This window comes from Pristiophorus japonicus, chromosome 10 (assembly GCF_044704955.1).
Source record: "Pristiophorus japonicus isolate sPriJap1 chromosome 10, sPriJap1.hap1, whole genome shotgun sequence".
Taxonomy (NCBI): Eukaryota; Metazoa; Chordata; class Chondrichthyes; family Pristiophoridae; genus Pristiophorus; species Pristiophorus japonicus.
Genome location: NC_091986.1, coordinates 171,954,657 through 171,978,613, shown reverse-complemented (window position 1 = coordinate 171,978,613; position 23,957 = coordinate 171,954,657). Strand labels below are relative to the sequence as shown.

At 42.8% G+C, this 23,957-nt stretch overlaps 1 protein-coding gene across 2 annotated transcripts in view; it reads right to left on the bottom strand.

The window, feature by feature from the left end:
* The window catches only part of fryb (furry homolog b (Drosophila)), a 439,334-nt gene extending 415,688 nt beyond the window's left edge, over window positions 1–23,646 (bottom strand). For both annotated transcript variants that reach the window (XM_070892324.1, XM_070892325.1), the window contains exon 1: window positions 22,931–23,646. In XM_070892324.1, the coding sequence (XP_070748425.1) occupies window positions 22,931–23,000 (70 nt within the window). In that variant the 5' untranslated portion in view covers window positions 23,001–23,646. The remainder of the gene's footprint in view (window positions 1–22,930) is intronic.
* Between the last annotated feature and the right edge of the window lie 311 nt (window positions 23,647–23,957).

The following is a 23,957-nucleotide window of genomic DNA, read 5'->3' as shown; positions in this document are numbered from 1 at the left end:
GGCGCTGCGGGGGTGATCATCATTTCCATTCATGCCGATTCAAAGAGTACGTTTGCAAAGGCTGTGGAACAATGGAACACCTCCAACGAGTGTGCAGGCGAGCTGCAAAGCCTGTTAAACCAGCAAACCACCATGTTGTCGAGGATCGATCCACAGAGGACATGAAGAACCAGAGCCTCGGATCGAGGAGGCAGAGGTACATGGGGTGCACACATTCACCACGAATTGTCCCCTGATAATGTTGAATGTTAAACTAAATGGACTCCCAGGTGTCAATGGAGCTGGACACAGGCGCGAGCCAGTCCATCATGGGCAAAAAGACTTTTGAACGGTTGTGGTGCAACAAGGCCTCCAGGCCAGTTTTAAGTCTAGTTTGCACGAAACTAAGAACTTACACAAAAGAACTGATGCCTGTAATCTACCGTAAAGGTCTTGTACGATGGAGCGGTGCACAAGCTACCACTCTGGGTGGTACCGGGCGATGGTCCCACTCTGCTCATCAGAAGCTGGCTGGGAAAGATACGCTGGAACTTGGATGACGTCCGAGCGCTATCGCCCGCTGACGACATGTCGCGTGCCCAGGTCTTATACAAATTTCCTTCACTGTTCGAACCAGGCATCGGGAAATTCCAAGAAGCAAAAGTGCAGATCCACCTAATTCCGGGGGCGCGACCCATCCATCACAAGATGAGAGCAGTACCGTATATGATGAGAGAAAGGGTAGCGATTGAGCTAGACCAGCTGCAACGAGGGGGCATCATTTCACCGATCGAGTTCAGTGAGTGGGCCAGTCCTATTGTCCCAGTCCTCAAAGGAGACAGCACCATTAGAATCTGTAGCAATTACAAAGTAACTATCAATTGTTTCTCCCTGCAGGACCAATACCCACTATCAAAGGCAGATGACCTCTTTGCAATGCTGGCAGGAGGAAAGACGTTCACGAAGCTGGATCTGACTTCAGCCTACATGATGCAGGAACTGGAGGAATCATCGAAGGCGTTCACCTGCATCAGCACGCACAAAGGTCTTTTTGTTTATAACTGATAACCGTTTGGAATCCGATCAGCGGCGACGATATTCCAGAGAAACATGGAAAGTTTACTGAAGTTGGTCCCGCACACCGTGGTCTTCCAGGACGACAGCTTGGTCACAGGTTGGAACGCAGTCGAGCACCTGCAGAACCTGGAGGAGGCTCTTAGTCGACTCAACCGCGTGGGGCTCAGGTTAAAACACTCAAAGTACGTTTTCCTGGCGCCAGAAGTGGAGTTCTTGGGAAGGAGGATTGCGGCTGACAGCATCAGGCCCACCAACGCGAAGACGGAGGCAATCGAGAACACACCGAGGCCACAGAACGTGATGGAGCTGTGGTCGTTTCTGGGACTCTTGAACTACTTTGGTAACTTCTTACCGGATCTCAGCACACTGCTAGAACCACTACATGTTTTACTATTAAAAGGGGGCAAATGGGTTTGGGGCAAAAACCAAGAAAATGCCTTTGTAAAAGTGAGAAAATTGTTATGCTCAAACAAATTGCTTGTGTTGTATGATCCATGTAAGCGTTTGGTACTAGCATGTGATGCGTCGTCATATGGCTTTGGGTGTGTATTGCAACAAGTTAATGATTTCAGGAAACTGCAACCGGTTGCTTATGCATTCAGGAGTCTGTCTAAGGCTGCGAGAGCCTACAGCATGATTGAAAAAGAAGCGTTAGCGTGTGTCTATGGGGTAAAGAAAATGCATCAATACCTGTTTGGGCTAAAATTCGAATTGGAAACTGACCATAAGCCACATATATCCCTGTTTATCGAGAGTAAAGGGATAAATACCAAAACATCGGCCCGCATCCAGAGATGGGCGCTCACGTTGTCCGCATACAACTATGCCATCTGCCACAGGCCAGGCACAGAAAATTGCGCCGATGCTCTCAGTAGGCTGCCATTGCCCACCGTGGGGGTGGAAATGGTGCAGCCCGCAGATCTAGCCATAGTTATGGAAGAATTTGAGAGTGAGCAATCACCCGTCGCTGCCCAGATCAAAACCTGGACAAGCCAGGACCCCTTATTATCTCTAGTCAAAAGCTGTGTGCTTCACGGGAGCTGGTCCAGTGTCCGTGGAAATGCAGGAAGAGATAAAGCCGTTCCAGCAGCGCAAAGATGAAATGTCTATACAGGCAGACTGCCTTCTGTGGGGCAATGGTGTAGTGGTCCCCAAGAAGGGCAGAGACACCTTCATCAATGACTTCCACAGTACCCACCTAGGCATCGTAATGATGAAAGCGATAGCCAGATCCCACGTGTGGTGGCCCGGTATCGATGCGGACTTAGAGTCCTGCGTTCACAGATGTAATACATGCTCGCAGTTAAGCAATGTACCCAGGGAGGCGCCGCTTAGTTTATGGTCTTGGCCCTCCAAACTGTGGTCTAGGGTACACGTCGACTATGCAGGCCCGCTCTTGGGTAAAATGTTCCTTGTGATTGTAGATGCATACTCCAAGTTAATTGAATGTGAGATAATGTGGGCTAGCATGTCCGCTGCCACTACTGAAAGCCTGCAGGCCATGTTTGCCACTCGGGCCATATTTCACCAGTGCCGAGTTTAAAGAATTCATGACCCGTAACGGGATCAAACATGTCACATCTGCCCTGTTTAAACCAGCGTCCAATGGTCAGGCAGAGAGAGCAGTGCAAACCATCAAGCAAGGCTTGAAGAGGGTAACTGAAGGCTCACTGCAGACTCGTCTATCCCGAGTCCTGCTTAGCTACCGCACTGAGACCCCACTCACTCACTGGTGTAATGTCTGTAAGCTTCTAATGTTTGTAGCTCCACACTGTAGATGTGGGCGTATTGTGTACTGCAAGTGCAGGGTTAATAATAAATAGAACCAGGCAGATTTCCGGAGGCTTCCGAGAGAACTGCCTGCCATGTTGGAAGCTGTGTGTGCTTGTGCTCTGTGAATATATCACATTTGGCGATTCAGATGGGATTTTTCGGATAAATTTTGTTGGTGAAGGATTCAGCCAGCTGACAGAGAAACTTTGGAAGTTTCTATCTTTCGAAAAAAGCTACAAAATCCGAGGTAAAATACAACACACGACGATGTGAACAGCAAGAGATTAAAATGGCAGGTGTAATCGGACATTTGGGGAATATAGACATGACCGGGAATGTTTTAAAGCGTATGTGGATCGGCTAGAAATGTATTTCACTGCAAATAACATAATCGAAGTTCCAGACAATGCAGTGCAGAACCGGGCTGTGTTGGAACGTAAGAAAGTGATCTTCTTATCGAAGGCGGGTCGGGCATTGTACGAAACCCTTGTAAATCTGCTTGTGCTTGATGAGCCAAAGGACACAACGCTTAAAGAGATTTTAACAAAGCTGGAGCAGCACTATAACCCCAAACTGTTAGAAATTGCTGAAAGCTATCGTTTCGGGATTTGGAATCAAAAGGCTGATGAAAGTATCAGTGGTTACATCATAGCATTAAAAAAGCTATCGATGCACTGTAATTTTGGAAACTTTCAAAACTGAGCATTACGGGATCGTTTTGTTTGTGGGGTGAAAAATGATGTGATCAGAAGGAAGTTATTGATGACGGATGACTTGACTTTTGAGATTGCTTGTCAGACAGCGAGGTCGATGGGCATGGCCGAACAATATTCCTGAGAATTAAATAATAATTACGGTCGTCAGTCAACCGAGGTAAATCACCTGCAGGTTCAACGTAAAAGACGGTGGGGGCCCAAAGTCTCAGAAACTGGAAATTCTAACAGAGCGTCGAAGTCATGCCATAGGTGCCTGGGATAACACATTGCTCAAAGTTGTCCATACGTGAAGGCAGAGTGCTTCTTCTGCAGAAAGACTGGGCATCTTGCGAAGGCTTGCCGACTGAAGGGTAAACCCGTTTTTAAAGCTATGAGTCCAGCGTTCAAAGCTATCAGTAGAAATCCCAAGAGACTACATAGCATGGAAGAACAACAACAGGACGAGATGTTGTTAGAGTTACACGTCATCAGGAGCACGAGGTTAACGGACAGCGATTCGGAAAGCATCAAAATCCACATAGATGTTGCGGGATTCAAGATACCAATGGAAATTGACACGGGTGCATCCGTGAGTGTAGTACCAGAGTCACTATACCTCGACAAATTGCGTGATTTCCAACTGGAGAAATCCAAGATAGAGCTGCGAGGCTACTCGGGAGAGAAAATTCCTGTGGTAGGTCGTATCACCGTATCGATGAAATATAAAGTTCAATTTGTTGGAACGGCTGGTTATCTCTTCTCTAACCGCCCTTCTTTTTCACTGGAATATATTTTTGTTGAGCACTATGAAAGAGCTCCTTAAAAGTCCTCGATTGTTCCTCAATTGTGCCACTGTTTAGTCTGTGTTTCCAGTCTACTTTAGCCAATTCTGCCCTCATTCCACTATAGTCCCCTTTGTTTAAGCATAGTATGCTTGTTTGAGACACTACTTCCTCACCCTCAATCTGTATTACAAATTCAACCATACTGTGATCGCTCATTCCGAGAGGATCTTTTACTAGGAGATCGTTTATTTTTCCTGTCCCATTACACAGGACCAGATTTAAGATAGCTTACTCCCTTGTAGGTTCTGTAACATACTGTTCTAAGAAACAATCCCGTATGCATTCTATGAATTCCTCCTCAAGGCTACCCCGTGCGATTTGATTTGACCAATCGAAATGTAGGTTAAAATCCCTCATGATTACTGCCGATCCTTTTTCACATGCCTCCATTATTCCCCTGATTATTGTCCGCTCCACCGTGAAGTTATTATTTGGGGGCCTATAAACTACACCCACCAGTGACTTTTTTCCCCTTACTATCTCTAATCTCCACCCAGAATGATTCAACATTTTGTTCATTAGAGCCAATATCGTCTCTCACAACTGCCCTGATATCATCCTTTATTAACAGAGCTACCCCACCTCCTTTCCCTTCTTGTCTATCTTTCCGAATTGTCAGATACCCCTGTATGTTTAACTCCCAGCCTTGGCCACCCTGCAACCACGTTTCTGTAATGGCCACCAAATCATACCCATTTGTAATGATTTGTATCGTCAACTCATTTACTTTGTTTCGAATGGTGCATGCGTTTAGGTAAAGTGTTTTAATACTAGTTTTTAAACCATGATTTTTAGTTTTGACCCCTCCTACAGCCCCTTTATATTCATACATATTGTCCCTTCCTATCACCTTGTGGTTTGCACTTGCTACTCTGCTCTGTTGCCTCCTGCCTTTTGCATTCTTTCTTGGGGTTCTGTTCATCTGAGCTCGCACCCACTCTAACTAGCTCAGAGCCCTCTCCTGGGTTCCCATCCCCCTGCCAAGCTAGTTTAAAGCCCTCCCAACCGTATTATCAAAACTCCGAGGATTGTGAATCTGTGGAATTCTCTGCCCAAGGAAGCAGTTGAGGCAAGCTCATTGAATGTATTCAAATCACAGATGGATAGATTTTTAACCAATAAGGGAATTAAGGGTTATGGGGAGCGGGCGGGTAAGTGGAGCTGAGTCCACGGCCAGATCAGCCATGATCTTGTTGAATGGCGGAGCAGGCTCGAGGGGTTAGATGGCCTACTCCTGTTCCTAATTGTTATGTTCTTATGTTCTTATAATTTCAGAACTTGCCTCCAATAGTAGTGAAAGGAGACAAGCCGGCCTTACGAGGAAGAAATTGGTTGAGCTCACTGAAGATGGATTGAAGTAAGATTTTGTGTGGAAGCGAGATTTGCATCAACGGATGAGGTTATCAAGAAGTATCCGAAGGTGTTCTGCGAAATGGGCAGTCTGATCCAAAGCTTCAAGGCGAGTGTCAGGGTACAGAAGGACGCTAGATCGGTTTACTACAAGCCACGTTCCGTACCATATGTACTCAAGGAGAAAGTTGAGCAAGAACTCAAAAGACTAGAGACTGAGAACATTATTTGTAAGATAGATCGATGTAATTGGGCTACACCCATTGTTGTTGTACCCAAGTCCAAGGTAAGATTGTGTGGTGATTATAAAGTAACCGTAAATCAGGTTCCAGAAGGTAATGTCCCCAATACATTGCCGAATATAGAAGATTTGTTCACAACACTGACAGGTGGTCAGATCTTCTCAAAACTGGATTTTACGAATGCCTACTTACAGCTTGAACTAGATGAGGAGTGCAAGTCATGTTATTAGAACATAATAACATAAGAATTAGGAACAGGAGTAGTCCATCTAGCCCCTCGAGCCTGCTCCGCCATTCAACAAGATCATGGCTGATCTGGCCGTGGACTCAGCTCCACTTACCCGCCCGCTCCCCATAACCCTTAATTCCCTTATTGGTTAAAAATCTATCTATCTGTGATTTGAATATATTAAATGAGCTAGCCTCAACTGCTTCCTTGGGCAGAGAATGCCACAGATTCACAACCGTCTGGGAGAAGAAATTCCTTCTCAATTCGGTTTTAAATTGGCTCCCCCATATTTTGAGGCTGTGCCCCCTAGTTCTAGTCTCCCCGACCAGTGGAAACAACCTCTCTGCCTCTATCCTGTCTATCCCTTTCATTATTTTCAATGTTTCTATAAGATCACCCCTCATCCTTCTGAACTCCAACGAGTAAAGACCCAGTCTACTCAATCTATCATCATAAGGTAACCCCCTCATCTCCGGAATCAACCTAGTGAATCGTCTCTGTACCCACTCCAACGCTAATATATCCTTCCTTAAGTAAGGTGACCAAAACTGCACGCAGTACTCCAGGTGCGGCCTCACCAATAGCTTATACAGTTGCAGCAAGACCTCCCTGCTTTTGTACTCCATCCCTCTCGCAATGAAGGCCAACATTCCATTTGCCTTCCTGATTACCTGCTGCACCTGCAAACTAACTTTTTGGGATTCATGCACAAGGACCCCCAGGTCCCTCTGCACCGCAGCATGTTGTAATTTCTCCCCATTCAAATAATATTCCCTTTTACTGTTTTTTTTTTCCAAGGTGGGTGACCTCACATTTTCCGACATTGTATTCCATCTGCCAAACCTTAACCCATTCACTTAACCTGACTCCACGTACCTTTATCTTCTGCAGTAACCTTTTGTGTGGCACTTTATCGAATGCCTTTTGGAAATCTAAATACACCACATCCATCGGTATGGAAATCTCTTTGCAGCTTCTCTGTGTCCTCCACACAACCCGCTTTCCCATTAATCTTTGTGTCATCTGCAAATTTTGTTACACTACACTCTGTCCCCTCTTCCAGGTCATGTATGTATATTGTAAACAGTTGTGGTCCCAGCACCGATCCCTGTGGCACACCACTAACCACCGATTTCCAACCCGAAAAGGACCCATTTATCCCGACTCTCTGCTTTCTGTTAGCTAGCCAATTCTCTATCCATGCTAATACATTTCCTCTGACTCCGCGTACCTTTATCTTCTGCAGTAACCTTTTGTGTGGCACCTTATCGAATGCCTTTTGGAAATCTAAATACACCACATCCATTGGTATACCTCTATCCACCATGCTTGACTATAAATACTCATCTTGGCCTATATCAATTTAATAGGCTACCGTTTGGACTGTCCTCCACCCCTGCCATATTCCAAGGGGTGATGAACCATATTTTGCAAGGTATTGAAGGGGTAGTATGTTATTTGGATGTGATACTAATTTCAGCACCAAAAAGGCAAATTCATAACAAAATATTGAATGAAGTCCTCAAATGGCTAGAGAAGCACAGAGTACGAGTGTCTGCTCGTAAGCGTGAGTTATTTAAAAATTCAGTGGAGTACTTAGGGTATAGAGTAGACAAAGATGGTTTACATCCAACCATGAAAAAATTGGATGCAATTAGAAATGCACCCACTCCCAGGAATGTCACTGAACTTCGTTCATTCTTGGGTCTTTTGAACTATTATGGGAAGTTTCTACCAAATTTGGCTGCAGTATTACATCCACTGAATGAAATTTTGAAAAAACAGGTCCATTGGAAGTGGTCAAAAGAATGCGATTCAGCATTCAAGGAGTGTAAAAGCAAATTGGTAGAGAGCACCATGTTAGTTCACTATGACATATCGAAGGAGATTAAGCGAGCATGTGATGCCTCTCCGTATGGAGTTGGGGCAGTAATCTCTCATGTATTAAGGAGTGGGGAGGAGAGACCAATTGCTTTTGCTTCATGCACTCTCAGTACCAGTGAGAGTAATTATGCGCAAATTGAAAGGGAAGCTTTGGCATTAATTTTTGGGGTCAAGAAGTTTCACAAATACTTGTATGGTTGTAAGTTTACCATCGTTACGGACCATAAGCCTCTAACAGCAATCCTCCATCCAAAGTCCCCAGTTCCAATATTAGCTGCAGCCCGAATGCAGAGATGGGCTTTGATTTTGTCAGCATATATATATGATATTGAATACAGATGATCAGCTGATCACAGTAATGCTGATGCAATGTCTAGATTGCCTTCCCCATCACAAGTTACACCCGATAGGGAAGAAGTCTTTTATTTTTCATACATTGATGAACTGCCAGTCACAGCTGAAGAGATTGGTAGAGCAACCAAACGTGACTCAGTGATGTCAAAGGTGTATGAGTATATTGCAAATGGATGGCCAAACCAGGTAACAGTCAAAGATACACATCCATTCTTCATTCGTAGGAATGAATTATCAGTCGATAAAGATTGTATCATGTGGGGTACAAGAGTGGTTATAACAAATAAATTCAGGTCCAAATTATTAGGAGACCTCCATGACCGGCACATGGGAATGTGCTTGACCAAGAGTTTTGCATGCAGTTATTTATGGTGGCCAGGTCTTGATAAAGATATAGAGTACGCCATGAGTCAGTGTACGACATGTCAATCGGTAAGCAAGCAACCACCACCAGTACCATTACAGCCATGGAAATGGCCTCTCAGGGTGTGGCAAAGGCTACATATTGATTTTGCTGAGTTAGCAGGACAACAATTGTTCATTGTGATTGATAACCATTTGAAATGGGTTGAGGTGTTCCCAATGTGGAAAACAACAACAAATAAAATATTGGACATTTTACGAAAATGATTTTCTTCATTTGGCCTCCCTGAAGAGGTTGTTTCGGATTATGGACCACAATTTCATTCAGAAGAATTTGCACAATTCACGAGCAAAAATGGTGAGAAACATACCAAGGTTCCACCATACCATCCTGCTTCGAATGGTGCAGCAGAGCGCACTGTACAAATTGTAAAATGTGCCCTTAGAAAACAAATGTTAGATCCAAATCCAAGGAAACGACAGTTGTCATTGGATCACAAATTGGCTAATTTTTTGATTACATATCAAAATACTCCTCTTACAACTACTGGTAGAACACCAGCAGAGTTGTTTCTCAAACGACAGCCACGAACCAGATTCTCATTGTTAAAACCAAATTTGGCACAGTCTGGAGAAGAGACACAATTAAGACAGAAAGAGAATCATGATAGAGGTAGAGTAAAAGAGGGAAGTGTGAAATTAAACCAGAAGAAGAGTGTGAAGAACCATCACCATAAATAGTTAAAGTGCTTACCAGGAAAAGTGGTGAAGGTATGTGGTCCTCGCACATATTTGGTAAAGATGTTTGATAATGGACAGGTTAGGTTTGTTCATATTGATCATATTTTACATACAGACATGGAAGGAGTTGAAGGTGGGAAGGATTCAATTATTTCTGACTCATCAGATAGTTTTGATACACCAGTATCAAATCCTAAATCCAATGTACTGGAAACAAATCCAGGAGAGAATCAGAATGAAAGTCTGAGTCCGAGTCAGGAAAACAAAGAGCCTGAAGTTAGAGTGAGTTCAAATGAAAATCAAGGAAATTTCGTGGAGGAAAATGTTCCTCAGGATGAGGCTCGAATGAGTTTAGATTTGACACCATGTTTGGAAGATTCTGTTCGAGAGCGAAGGTATCTTCTTCGAAACAGAAAACAAGTGGTAAAGTTACATTTGTAAATATGGAAAAAAAAGTTTATATCCTGTGTTATGTATAAACATGAAAGTTATGTATGATGTTTGTTATGATGGCTTCTTCATTAAGGAGGGAGAAGTGTAATGTCTGTAAGCTTGTAATGTTTGTAGCGCCACACTGTGGATGTGGACGTATTGTGTACTGCAAGTGCAGGGTTAATAATAAACAGAACCAGGCAGATTTCCGGAGGCTTCGCTGCCTGCCATGTTGGAAGCTGTGTGTGCTTGTGCTCTGTGAATATATCACAACTGGGATCCCACCTGCTGAACTGCTCATGAAAAGAGCACTTAAGACAAGGCTCTCGTTAGTTCACCCTGACCTACATGAACAGGTAGAGAGCAGGCGGCTTCAACAAAGTGCATACCATGATAGCGCAACTTTGTCACGCGAGATTGAAATCAATGATCCTGTATTTGTATTAAATTATGGACAAGGTCCCAAGTGGCTTCCCGGCACTATCGTGGCCAAAGAGGGGAGCAGGGTGTTTAGTGTCAAACTTTCAAATGGACTCATTCACCGGAAACACTTGAACCAAATCAAACTCAGATTCACGGACTATCCTGAGCAACCCACCTTGGACCCTACCTTTTTTGACCCTCCAACATACACACCAGTGGCAACCGGCACTATGGTTGACCACGAAGCAGAACCCATCGTTCACAGCAGCCCAGCAGGGCCCAACACACCAGACAGCCCAGCAAGGCCAGCTGCACAGCAGCCCAGCGAGGGCCGAACAAATGATTCAACAACACCAGCTTTCACATCGAGACGATCAACCAGGGCAAGAAGGGCCCCAGATCGACTCACATTGTAAATAGTTACACTATTGACTTTGTGGGGAATTGTTGTTATCTATGTGGACTTGTATTTACTCTGTACAGCCACCAGAGGGCTCTTCCCCTGGAGTCCCAAAGGATCCCATAATCCCTTGGGAGCACAGGTATTTAAGGAGGCTTCACAGGTTGGAGAGGTACTTTGGAGACCTGCAATAAAAGACTAAGGTCACACTTTACTTTGAGCTCACAGTGTTCAGTCTGACTCTTTTTCCATACACAACACCCACAATTACCTGAGTCCCAGTGGGTGACCAAGGGTGGGCTGAATTTTCGCACGCCAGCCACTGCTTCTCGGTTGTTAATGAAGCACAATAGTTGCCGTATTCTGCTGGATGCAGGTGTAAATCGAACTAAAAAAAACAGTGGTTTCAAACCCGCTGGCATTTAGTATCCACCCTCACCCCCCGCCACCCACCAGGTGATAATGCTTCAACCTAGTACAACTTAACAGGTCCTGATGACATATAAACACCTGCTGGACAGTCTTGTCATGCAATACTGTGCTCATTGTGCCACTGATCAATTGGGTCCTTGATCTCAGCTGGCTGACAGTTCTGTCCCCAGAGGTCTTCCCTCTGGAATATAGAAACATAGAAACATAGAAAATAGGTGCAGGAGTAGGCCATTCGGCCGTTCGAGCCTGCACAGCCATTCAATGAGTTCATGGCTGAACATGCAACTTCAGTACCCCACTCCTGCTTTCTCGCCATACTCCTTGATCCCCCCAGTAGTAAGGACTACTCCTTTTTGAATATATTTAGTGAATTGGCCTCAACAACTTTCTGTGGTAGAGAATTCCACAGGTTCACCATTCTCTGGGTGAAGAAGTTTCTCCTCATCTCGGTCCTAAATGGCTTACCCCTTATCCTTGGACAGTGACCCCTGGTTCTGGACTTTCCCAATATTGGGAACATTCTTCCTGCATCTAACCTGTCTAAACCCGTCAGAATTTTAAACGTTTCTATGAGATCCCCTCTCATTCTTCTGAACTCCAGTGAATATAAGCCCAGTTGATCCAGTCTTTCTTGATATGTCAGTCCTGCCATCCCGGGAATCAGTCTGGTGAACCTTCGCTGCACTCCCTCAATAGCAAGAATGTCCTTCCTCAAGTTATGAGACCAAAACTGCACACAATACTCCAGGTGTGGCCTCACCAAGGCCCTGTACAACTGTAGTAACACCTCCCTGCCCCTGTACTCAAATCCCCTCGCTATGATATATACTGGGGACTCCTCTAAATAGCTTTAGTTCTATCAAATAGTGAACTACATTCATTGCTTATTCGAATCATTGAACTATAACTTCGTACAGTAAAAATCTACGAAGGATTGTTTCATCTTTGTGGATTGAGTCCAACTTTATTGTTTTAAGTACAGTATTGCTATGTCTTACTGCTTCTTTTCATTTTCTTATAGTACTCATAAATAAACCTATTCATTTTAACTGATACTCATATGGTCTCTCAGTTTGCTATTTCACACCTTTCAGTGACTTTATAATATGAGGGGTGTTCTGTAACATCTCCAGTGGCTGATATCACAATGAAGTGGTAATTTTTAATCCTGGGCAGACTATCTCAGACATGATGGTCTGGAGTTTCTTCCATATTTGCGGCCACATACACACATAATCTGGGTACAAACAAATGATGTGACTTAAAAGATCGCAGAATATTGAGATGTTTTACTATGTTAAAGGTGCTATATAAATATAAGTTGTTGTGAGTTCGGCACATAATTACAATACACCCAATTTCGGCTGCACAATAAGAGGAAACTCTGGGGCAGCATGTATAAAGGTGCAGCTTTCAGTTCATTGAAGACTGAGTCTGGTTATAGAAACTATATTTTTCCCCATGAACACAAGATATAGCTGTTCAGCCACAAAAATCAAACCATAACAATAGAATATATATGTTGGGGGTAAAATTCCGGTCGGAGGCTTCCTTTGGACCAATGCCTCCGGCCCAAAATTTTTTAATGAAAATACCTGGTGGTCCCAGAGGCGCCTTCGACTCTGGTCGGAGGCCTACATTCCATGCGAAGGACTTCCTCGTACGTATGAAAAAGCTGGAGTCACGTGGGCCTGGACCACCAATCACTCTGCAGTATTCTCATTGACAATAATGGGAACTCCGTTTTTACGAGTTCCCATTATTATCAATGAGAATAAACCCCCAAAACAAGAAACAGAACATAATAAATTTAAAAAACACCTCACATATTTAAAATTAATTGAAATTAAAGTTAATTAAATGTTTTAGGAAAAAATATATTTTGGGGAATTTTTTTTAATGAGTTTTACTAGGCTTTAAAATAAACTTACCTTAATGGACAAGGTTTTACTATAAAAATGTGTATTTAAATTTAATTTTTATATGTCTTAAAACTCTTATGCTGGTAAAAGTGCAATTTATGAAGTTTAAATATGTACCATGTACGATTTAGCTACTAATGGCTAGAATATTGTTGCTAGCAGATTCTCTGCTTAACAAAAGAACCACACTCTAACTTAAGTACTCAGCTGTTATAATCAGTTCGCTGTCCTTCACTGTAGCAAAATTTGTGTCAAATTCCATTAAAACCATCGTAGGAAATATGTGCTATTCTGACAAAGTAAATTTCTGAAATGTGCTTGGCAAAGTCTTATACGAAGAAGATTTAATAGGTTTCAAAAAGGTGATGAGTACTATACTTTCCTACATAATGTTCAGTGTAAAATTTTTATTTCCTATAAAAGTCTGTACTTTCCTGCAAGCATAAACAAATATACAATTCTTATCGTTTTAAGTTACTTCTTGTACAGCAAGCATTTTGTTAACCACTCAAAAATGAAGATGCTATTGCACTGGCTGGAGTCATACCCAACACAAAGATGGTTGTGGTTGTTGGAGGCCAATCATCTCAGCCCCAGGATATCATTGCAGGAGGAGTTCCTCAGGACAGTGTTCTAGGCCCAACCATCTTCAGCTGCTTCATCAATGACCTTCTCTCCATCATAAGGTCAGAAGTGGGGATGCACGCTGATGATTGCAGAGTGTTCAGTTCCATTCGCAACTCCAGGAAATAAAGCAGTCCTTGCCTGCATGCAGCACGATCTGGACAACATTCACATTTGGACTGATAAGTGGCAAGTAACATTTACGCCACACAAGTGCCAGACAATGACCATCTCCAATAAGATAAGAGTCTAGCCATCTTTCTTTGACATTCAACGACATTACCATCACCGAATCCCCCACCATCAACATCCTGGGGGTTACCATTGAGCAGAAACTTAACTGGACCAGCCACGTAAATACTGTGGCTACAAGACCAGGGCAGAGGCTGGGTATTCTGTGGCAAGTGACTTATCTCCTGACTCCCCAAAGCCTTTCCACCATCTACAAGGCACAAGTCAGGAGTGTGATGGAATACTCTCCACTTGCCTGGATGAGTGCAGCTCCAGCAACACTCAAGAAGCTCAACACCATCCAGGACAAAGCAGTCCACTTGGTATCCCATTCGCCACCTTAAACATTCATTCCCTACACCACCGGTGCACAGTGGCTGCAGTATGTACCATCTACAAGATGCACTACAGCAACTCGCCAAGGCTTCTTTGACAGCACCTCCCAAACCCGCAACCTCTACAAACTAGAAAGACAAGGGCTGCAGGTGCATGGGAACACCATCACCTGCAAGTTCCCCTCCAGGTCACACACGATCCTGACTTGGAAAAATATCACTGTTCCTTTATCATCGCTGGGTCAAAATCCTGGAACTCCCTCCCTAGAAGCACTGTGGGAGTACCATCACCTCACAGACTGCAGCAGTTCAAGGCGGCGGCTCACCTTCTCAAGGGCATTTAGGGGTTGGCAATAAATGCTGGCCTTGCCAGCGATGCCCACATCCCATGAATTAAAAAAAAGAAAGCAACATCAAGGAAAAGTAGTTTTCAAGATCATTGTGTGTATAAACAGACAAGAGCACAATGATGATGCCTGCAATTTGATTATATTATCACATTACCAATCACATCTGCTGCTGTTTTAAAAATTAAACATGCAGTGCATTTTATCCCACTTGACCCAATTCTAAACCTGATTATTGCCATGACCAGACAACCAACTGCAGCTGCTTTCTATGCAATATTTTCTACCTTTGGTTCTCATGCTGTTTCTGTCAACACCATTTTGACTTGCAGCCTACCACAATCATTTTGAGTATGGTTAATCCTCACTGCATAACCAACCGATCCTAGGTTTTAGCTTTAAAATTTGCAGTGTATGGTACTGATAATTCCCAGGAACAATACCCATTTTCTTGATCATCCAATATCACATAACTTTTCATCGTGTGCAGTTTGCACTAGAGTGAGCACAAAAGCTCAACAGGGCTCATTTATTTTCCACAAGTCTGTCCTTGTATTTAAAGCGTCTTTCAGATAAGACATTAAACCGAGGCTCTTTCAGCTCTGTCAGGTGAACGTAATAGATCCTATAGCACTATTTAAAGAAGAGCAGGGGCGTTACCCCTGGTGTACTGGCCAATATTTATTCTTCAATGATCATCAATAAAACCTGATTATCTAGTCATTATCACATTGCTGTTTGTGGGAGCTTGCTGTGCATCAATTGGCTGCTGCGTTTCCTACAGTGACTACACTTCCAAAGTACCTCATTGGCTGTAAAGTCCTTTGGGGTGTCCTGAGGCAAGAAAGCTGCTAAATAAAAGAAAGTGTTTCTTTTATTCTTTTCAAAAGCTCAATACTTTGTTGTGAAGGGAAATCTCGATGTTCAGCTTAGGATAGAAATATTACTTCAGTCCTAGGTCCAATGAAGAATCGAGAGTAAACAGGAAACTTTTGTAAGACCAGTCCCTGAAAGACAGTAGTCAAGCCATGATCTACATCAGTTCGTATCCCTGGTGGAAAAATATCTGGAATCTCGAGGCCCAATGAAGCCTCCTCTTGCATCGATCACAAAACTACACAAACTGTTCTCTCATTGGACTCTTATCTAGCCCTGATACCAGAGAATGTTCGTCGTTGACCAGCACTCTTGCGATAAAGAATGCCAGTGATGGTAAATGAAACAATTTTCATTTCAGCCACTTGGTGTCAACATAAAACAACAATTTACATTTATATAATGTTTTTATTGTGTAAGAAATCCCAAAGCGCAATCAAACATACCCTGATCAAATATAAAACTGGCACAACCAGTGCAAAGCTCCTCCCACTCTGCCGTAACAAGGTGGCACTGCATTCAACTGAGAAAAGCATTCCTGACCGCTGTGACATTTCCATTTTATAAATCAGACATTCTTGTTATCTAGGTGGGACCGCCAATGCTGCATCAATATACATTGTACTAGGTACATTTTCAGCTGAAGATAGCACCAATTAGGAGATGGATTACAACTGCCAGGACCAATTTGAAAAAAAGACATGCACAGCTAGAGGAAAGGAGACACAAAACTTCTCAGATGGAGCTGATGGGTGTACCAATCAATTACACCATCCAGTTCCCCCTTTATTAAGTGTTGTTTTAAAGTTTTGAATGTTGGCTATTCATTATAGAATAAATAACTAAACCGGTATTTATAATGTTTTTAATAATGAAAAACTATAACTGGGAGAGAAAAAAATACAGTGCACTGATCAGGACAATGACATGTACTTTAAACTTAATATATTAGTTTGAATCAGGTATCGCAGGGTAATTGGAATGCAAGATGTAAACTTTTTCACTCCAGCTAAAATATATAGTTCAAAATTAACTCTCCGGACACAACCCAAATGACAGAAATAAATTCTAAAATGTTACCACCGGATGCTTCTCACAATTTGGGAGGCCAGGTTTCATTTAAATTCATTTTTGCAATCTTTATAGACTCTGAAGTTGAGCTTTGAGTAAGCCTGGTATGCGTTGAAACCATGAGTAGATAGGTGGTGCTGAAACAACGGTCACTGGTGTCCTACATCAGAGCAACTCTAAATAAATTTCAAAATTGGAATTAGCTTGAATCAGTGGCTGAATTGTTGGAAAGCTAGGTAAAAATAATCATAATATTGATTAAAATCAAGCTAGCTGAAAATAGGACCATAAATATGGCGGATTGAAAGACAACAACAGCACCAATGGGTACCCCGTTAATATTAAAAATTGGTGAACATCGACTACAACAACAGTGACATGCTTCAAGAAAAGATAGAAGCAAATGGAAACTTTGGATTTTTCCAGAAAACTGATCATAACATTTTATTTCCATGTGCTGATTGAATGAATGATGTAGTATCATATATATACACATATACAGGCAAGACTTCCTTGATAAATGTATATAAGTTCATGGCGCCGTGGCTGGCTCTGCTGCACAGGAGTGCAGGAAAAAGAGTGGGAGAGCGATAGTGATAGGGGATTCAATTTTTGTAAGGGGAATAGATAGGCGTTTCTGTGGCCGCAACCGAGACTCCAGGATGGTATGTTGCCTCCCTGGTGCAAGGGTCAAGGATATCTCGGAGTGGGTGCAGGACATTCTGAAAAGGGAGGGTGAACAGCCAGTTGTTGTGATGCATATAGGCACCAACGATATAGGTAAAAAACGGGATAAATACGAGACGAATTTAGGGAGCTAGGAGTTAAATTAAAAAGTAGGACCTCAAAAGTAGTAATCTCAGGATTGCTACCAGTGCCACGTGCTAGTCAGAGTAGGAATCGCAGGATAGCTCAGATGAATACGTGGCTTGAGAAATGGTGCAGAAGGGAGGGATTCAAATTCCTGGGACATTGGAACCGGTTCTGGGGGAGGTGGGACCAGTACAAACCGGACGGTCTGCACCTGGGCAGGACTGGAACCAATGTCTGAGAGGGAGAGTTTGCTAGTGCTGTTGGGGAGGAGTTAAACTAATATGGCAGGGGGATGGGAATCTATGCAGGGAGACAGAGGGAAATAGAAGGGGGGCAGAAGCAAAAGATAGAAAGGAGAATAGTAAAAGTGGAGAGCAGAGAAACGCAAGGCAAAAAGCAAAAAGGGCCACATTACAGCAAAATTCAAAAGGGGCAAAGTGTGTTAAAAAGACAAGCCTTAAGGCTCTGTGCCTCAATGCGAGGAGTATTCAGAATAAGGTGGATGAATTAACTGCGCAGATAGCAGTTAACAGATACGATGTGATTGGCATCATGGAGACATGGTTCCAGGGTAACCAAGGCTGGGAACTCAACATCCAAGGGTATTCAGCATTTAGGAAGAATAGACAGAAAGGAAAAGGAGGCGGGGTGGCGTTGCTGGTTAAAGAGGAAATCAATGCAACTGTAAGGAAGGACATTAGCCTGGATGATGTGGAATCGGGTATGGGTGGAGCTACGGAATTCAAAAGGGCAGAAAACGCTAGAGGGTATTGTGTATAGACCACCAAACAGTAGTAGTGAGGTTGGGGACAGCACCAAACAAGAAATAAGGGATGTGTGCAATAAAGGTACAGCAGTTATCATGGACGACTTTAATCTACATATAGATTGGGCTAACCTAACTGGTAGCAATGCGGTGGAGGAGGATTTCCTGGAATATATTCGGGATGGTTTTCTAGACCAATATGTCGAGGAACCAACTAGAGAGCTGGCCATCCTAGATTGGGTGATGTGTAATGAGAAGGGACTAATTAGCAATCTTGTTGTGTGAGGCCCCTTGGGGAAGAGTGACCATAGTATGGTAAAATTCTTTATTAAGACGGAGAGTGACACAGTTAATTCGGAAGCTAGGGTTCTGAACTTAAGGAAAGGTAACTTCGACGGTATGAGGCGTGAATTGGCTAGAATAGACTGGCAAAGGATACTTAAAGGGTTGGCGGTGGATAAACAATGGCAAACATTTAAAGATCACATGGATGAACTTCAGCAATTGTACATCCCTGTCTGGAGTAAAAATAAAAACCTGGGAAGGTGACTCAACCGTGGCTAACAAGGGAAATTAAGGATAGTGTTAAAACCAAGGAAGAGGTATATAAATTGGCTAGGGGATTTGAATATAGGAACAGGGAGGTCTTACTGCAGTTGTACAGGGCCTTAGTGAGGCCTCACCTGGAATATTGTGTTCAGTTTTGGTCTCCTAGTCTGAGGAAGGACGTTCTTGCTATTGAGGGAGTGCAGCGAAGGTTCACCAGACTGATTTCAGGGATGGCTGGGCTGTCATATGAGCAGAGACTGGATCAACTGGGCCTTTATTCACTGGCGTTTAGAAGGATGAGAGGGGATCTCATAGAAACATATAAGATTCTGACGGGACTGGACAGGTTCGATGCGGGAAGAATGTTCTCAGTGTTGGGGAAGTTCAGAACCAGGGGACATAGTCTTAGGATAAGGGGTCGGCCATTTAGGACTGAGATGAGGAGGAACTTCTTCACTGAGAGAGTTGTTGACCTATGAAATTCCCTGCCGCAGAGAGTTGTTGATGCCAGTTCATTGGATATATTCAAGAGGGAGTTAGATATGGCCCTTACGGTTAAGGGGATCAAGAGGTATGGAGAGAAAGCAGGAAAGGGGTCCTGAAGGAATGATCAGCCATGATCTTATTGAATGGCGGTGCAGGCTCGAAGGGCCGAATGGCCTACTCCTGCATCCATTTTCTAAGTTTCTATAATAGTTTTTTTGTAATTTTCAACTAAATCAAATGTCACTTTTTTGTATGGCATGAATCCCTCTATTTTCTCCTGAGTTGCATTTGATGCAAATCCTGCCAGTTGCTAGGAGATACACAATAGTAGAATAGTGATGATTCTCTTTCTCTTCCTTTCCATAAGGAGATACCTGGCTTCTGCACAGTACCTCCTCACAGGAACACTGCTGAAATCTGGAAGTTAACACAGGAGGTGATTGAAACTGTACATAACCATCCTATACACTAAAATATTGCATTACCATGCCACATAATTTTCTATACATACTTCAACAAGCGAATACTGAAAATTATGCATTTGAGATCGCATAACATAAGCATGATTGTAAATTTCTATGTTTAAATTTACAGCGCAGGAGGCCATTTCGGCCCAGTGTGTCTGCGCCGGCCGACAAAGAGCCACACAGCCCTCGGCCTGCAGCCCTGAAGGTTACATATAAACCTGTGAACAATGAACAATGGTGGAAAGATAAAGTGCCCCCAGCCCAACCAGTCCACCCCACACATCTGCAACACCCCTTGCACTGAAACATTTTACACTCCACCCCAACTGGAGCAGGTCATCATCATCATAGGCAGTCCCTCGGAATCGAGGAAGACTTGATTCCAATCTAAAAATGAGTCCTTAGGTGGCTGAAATGTCCAATACGAGAACACAGTCACTGTCACAGGTGGGACAGACAGTCGTTGAGGGAAAGGGTGAGTGTGACTGGTTTGCCGCACGCTCTTTTCGCTGCCTGCGCTTGATTTCTGCATGCTCTCGCCGATGAGACTCAAGGTGCTCAGCGCCCTCCTGGATGCACTTTCTCCACTTAGGGCGGTCTTTGGCCAGGGACTCCCAGACGTCAGTGGGGATGTTGCACTTTATCAGGGAGGCTTTGAGGGTGTCCTTGTAACGTTTCCTCTGCACATCTTTGGCTCATTTGCCATGAAGGAGTTCCGAGTAGAGTGCTTGCTTTGGGAGTCTTGTGTCTGACATGTGAACAATGTGACCTGCCCAGCGAAGCTGATCAAGTGTGGTAATGCTGGGGATGTTGGCCTGGTCGAGGACGCTAACATTGGTGCGTCTGTCCTCCCAGGGGATTTGCAGGATCTTGCGGAGACATCGTTGGTGGTATTTCTCCAGTGACTTGAAGCGTCTACTGTACATGATCCATGTCTCTGAGCCGTACAGGATGGTGGGTATTACTATAGCCATGTGATCTCCTGGGAGAGGCAAAAACCAGATAAAAACCCAGGCCAATTGGGGGCAAAAAAATCTGGGAAAATTCCTCTCCGACCAATCCAGGCGATCAAAACTAGTCCAGGAGATCACCCTGGCCGTATTCGATTCCCTGCAGTACTTACCATCGTATCTGCGCCAGCCAGCAAGAGGTTATCCAGTCTAATCCCACTTACCAGCTCTAGGTCCGTAACCCTGCAGGTTACGGCACTTTAAGTGCCCATCCAAGCACCTTTTAAATGTGGTGAGGGTTTCTGTTTCTACCATCCTTCCAGGCAGCGAGTTCCAATCCTCACATCCCTCTGCGTAAAGAAGCCCCACCTCAAATCCCCTCTAAACCTTCCACCAACCACCTTAAAACTATGCCTCCTTGTAATTGACCCCTACACCAGGGGAAATAGGCTCTTGCTATCCACTATATCCAGGTCCCTCAAAATTTTGTACACCTCAATGAGGTCTCCTCTCAACCTCCTCTGTTCCAATGAGAACAAACCCAGCCTATCCAATCTGTCCTTATAGCTAAAATTCTCCATTCCAGGCAGCATCCTGCATCTACATCTTCTGCCAAACTTGTTGAAAACCTTTCAACCAGCAATAGCTCTGCTGAAATTATGCCTTCATAGCTAAGTGTTTACATAAGTTTAATTAGCCATATAACAGGTTAATATCTTGTCTCTCAAATAGCCTATCAAGAAAATTTATAATTCCTCACTATTGTAATTCTATAGAAATTCAAAATCATAATCCTGTTAAATCCTAGGGAATTCACCCATTTTCTTCAATTTTTGTTCTAATATTCATAAGAATCCTGTGGATATTCTACAACGTTTTTCATTGAGTACCTCACACTTTGAATGTACAGTCTATGCTTAAAAATTCAAAGCTCTTTTCTTTTCAAATCATCCAAATATTCATATTAAATAACTCAATTAAAGTAGCACTTACCTTTTCTCCTACTCAAGGCATTCATATCAACAATTTTGAATAGAAAGGAATAAACTGTAATGCTGGATTTTTAGAGGACTACTTCTTGAAATGACAAAATGCCTTTTAATTGTTATGTTATTGTTTCATGGCTACGTATGATGTCAACAGTCTGCAAGTTAAAGATGCAAAATCAAAGATGGTCGGTGATATGAATACAGTTCTGTCATGACCTTAAAATAAAAGGTTTTATACAAAGACTCTACTTTAAAATTTTCTAAAAATATAGTTACAGGTATTGCAAAAGTTTACTAGCACAGTAACATCAATATCTTTAACTTCTGATCTTGTATAGTATCAGTTTAGGCTGTTCTAAACTGTTATCACAGTAGCTCTCAATTGCGCAACACATTAAAAACATTTTGAAGGACACAAACATCAAAGAGGTCTGATAGAATGTAAACAATTCTAAAACCAGGGTCCAGAGGTAGAATATACTAACACCGAATAATGCTTACTAATGTTAATTCTCAAATTCACATTTTTTTAAAATAATTTCGTGTGCTACAATATATAACACGCCTGTCGTTACCTGATTATTCTGTGGCAAATTACGTGTGGCCTATCTAAAACCTCCACCTTTATTTTACTAAATCAATGAAATGCTAAAAATCAGATGTATTATACATGAATGTTTTAGAACTAATTTATATATTCAAAATAAACAAATATTCAAGGTAAAAGCTTTGCGTCTACTGCACAAATGTATAATCCTACCTAAATTTTTTATTTTTTAAATGACAAAAAAATCCAAGACACTTGAAAACGATTCGGTTGCCTGTTATTTTATAGTCAATGTGGTGTTTAATATACATTATTGTTGTATGTAACTATTGCCTGGCAGAACTACGCAGTTCTAAAAGGCAATTATAAAAACAACTAGCATGGAGTCGTACCACCCTCCTGCTTGTTTTTTTTAACTGCACGGGAATTTTTTCATTATTAAGACTAAACAAAATTAAACATAGGCAGGAAATGCTACTCTGGAATGCACTGCAATTGTAGGCCTAAAAGCAGCTTGATGAGGGAATGCAATCAAGGCAAATGTTGCTTAATTCCTTTACAGCCTCTGCACGTAATCAGAACTATTTAAATCCGTGACAGTTTGATTTCAAGTGGCAGCTGGGAACAAAACAAAAACCACACTGTGATGTGCAACGATGGCAAATATAAACCAAAATCATTATTCATTAAAGAAAGTACTGTACCCAACAGAGCACACTATGGTCGGTGTTTACTTACTATTGCTCCAGGATTTCAGCAATGACTTGATGCTGATCTCAAAGAAGCCTGAATCTTGCTGGCTGGCCATATCGGCAGTATACAAAGAAGCTACTGTGAGCCTAAACAGCAATGGCAGGTACTGTGCACAATCAGTAATGAAAACAGCAGGTTAGGAGAGACAAGAGATCTCTATACAGACTCTTATTCTTGTCCTCAGCAGTCCTTTTAAAACAGCATCAGATGTCTTTAATTGGTCTCTTGGTGCCTTGTGTAGCTTCTATCTTCTCGGTATTCTGTCTGCCAATGGCTGGCATTTATCGGTGGACTGAGATGATGTTGAGGTCTGCTGTCTTTCAACATGCATTCTTTGTATGTTTGCTCAAAGCAATTGCTAGACAAATACTATTAGAATGGGTCCTTCAATAGTGTTTGAGGTGCCCTGTTCATTGCTTTTCTGTCTGACACTTAAATCTATGCAAAAAAGGGAACAGCGCTGCGCTGATCCATTGAATGCATGCGCCTCCACAGCAAACACAGCACCGACTTGGAACCACACTGAGAAGGCGGTGAAAGCTTTTCTGTAAGTCACGGGAATTTAACCGGTTCTAATATCCCTTCTTTGCTTAAAAAAAACTCTTAGTAAACACTCAGCATGTGCAGTCGTCTGATCTTTTCTTCAAGCAGAGTGCACTGAAATATATTCAGCCGCATCATGCTGCAGTAAAGCAGAACTACACCCATATATCTGGTTGCAGTGACGTTAAAAAGCCCATCAGTCAGCCCAATCCCGGGGGAGAGTGCGTGTGAATCAGCAGCAGCACGGCGTTAAGCTTGGCTTTTTTTTGTTATTCTGCCTCTACGGTAACTATCTTTGGTTCATTAAAAAAACCCTGCCAGTCAACGCACCATCCTATCATTGGATGCAGTAAGCGATCACAAAATTAAAAAAAAAACAGGTGGGATAATCTTACTCCTTTTAATTATCATACAACATGACTCAATTTAAAGGGAATAATAATATCGTGTTTTACATTAATAAATGATC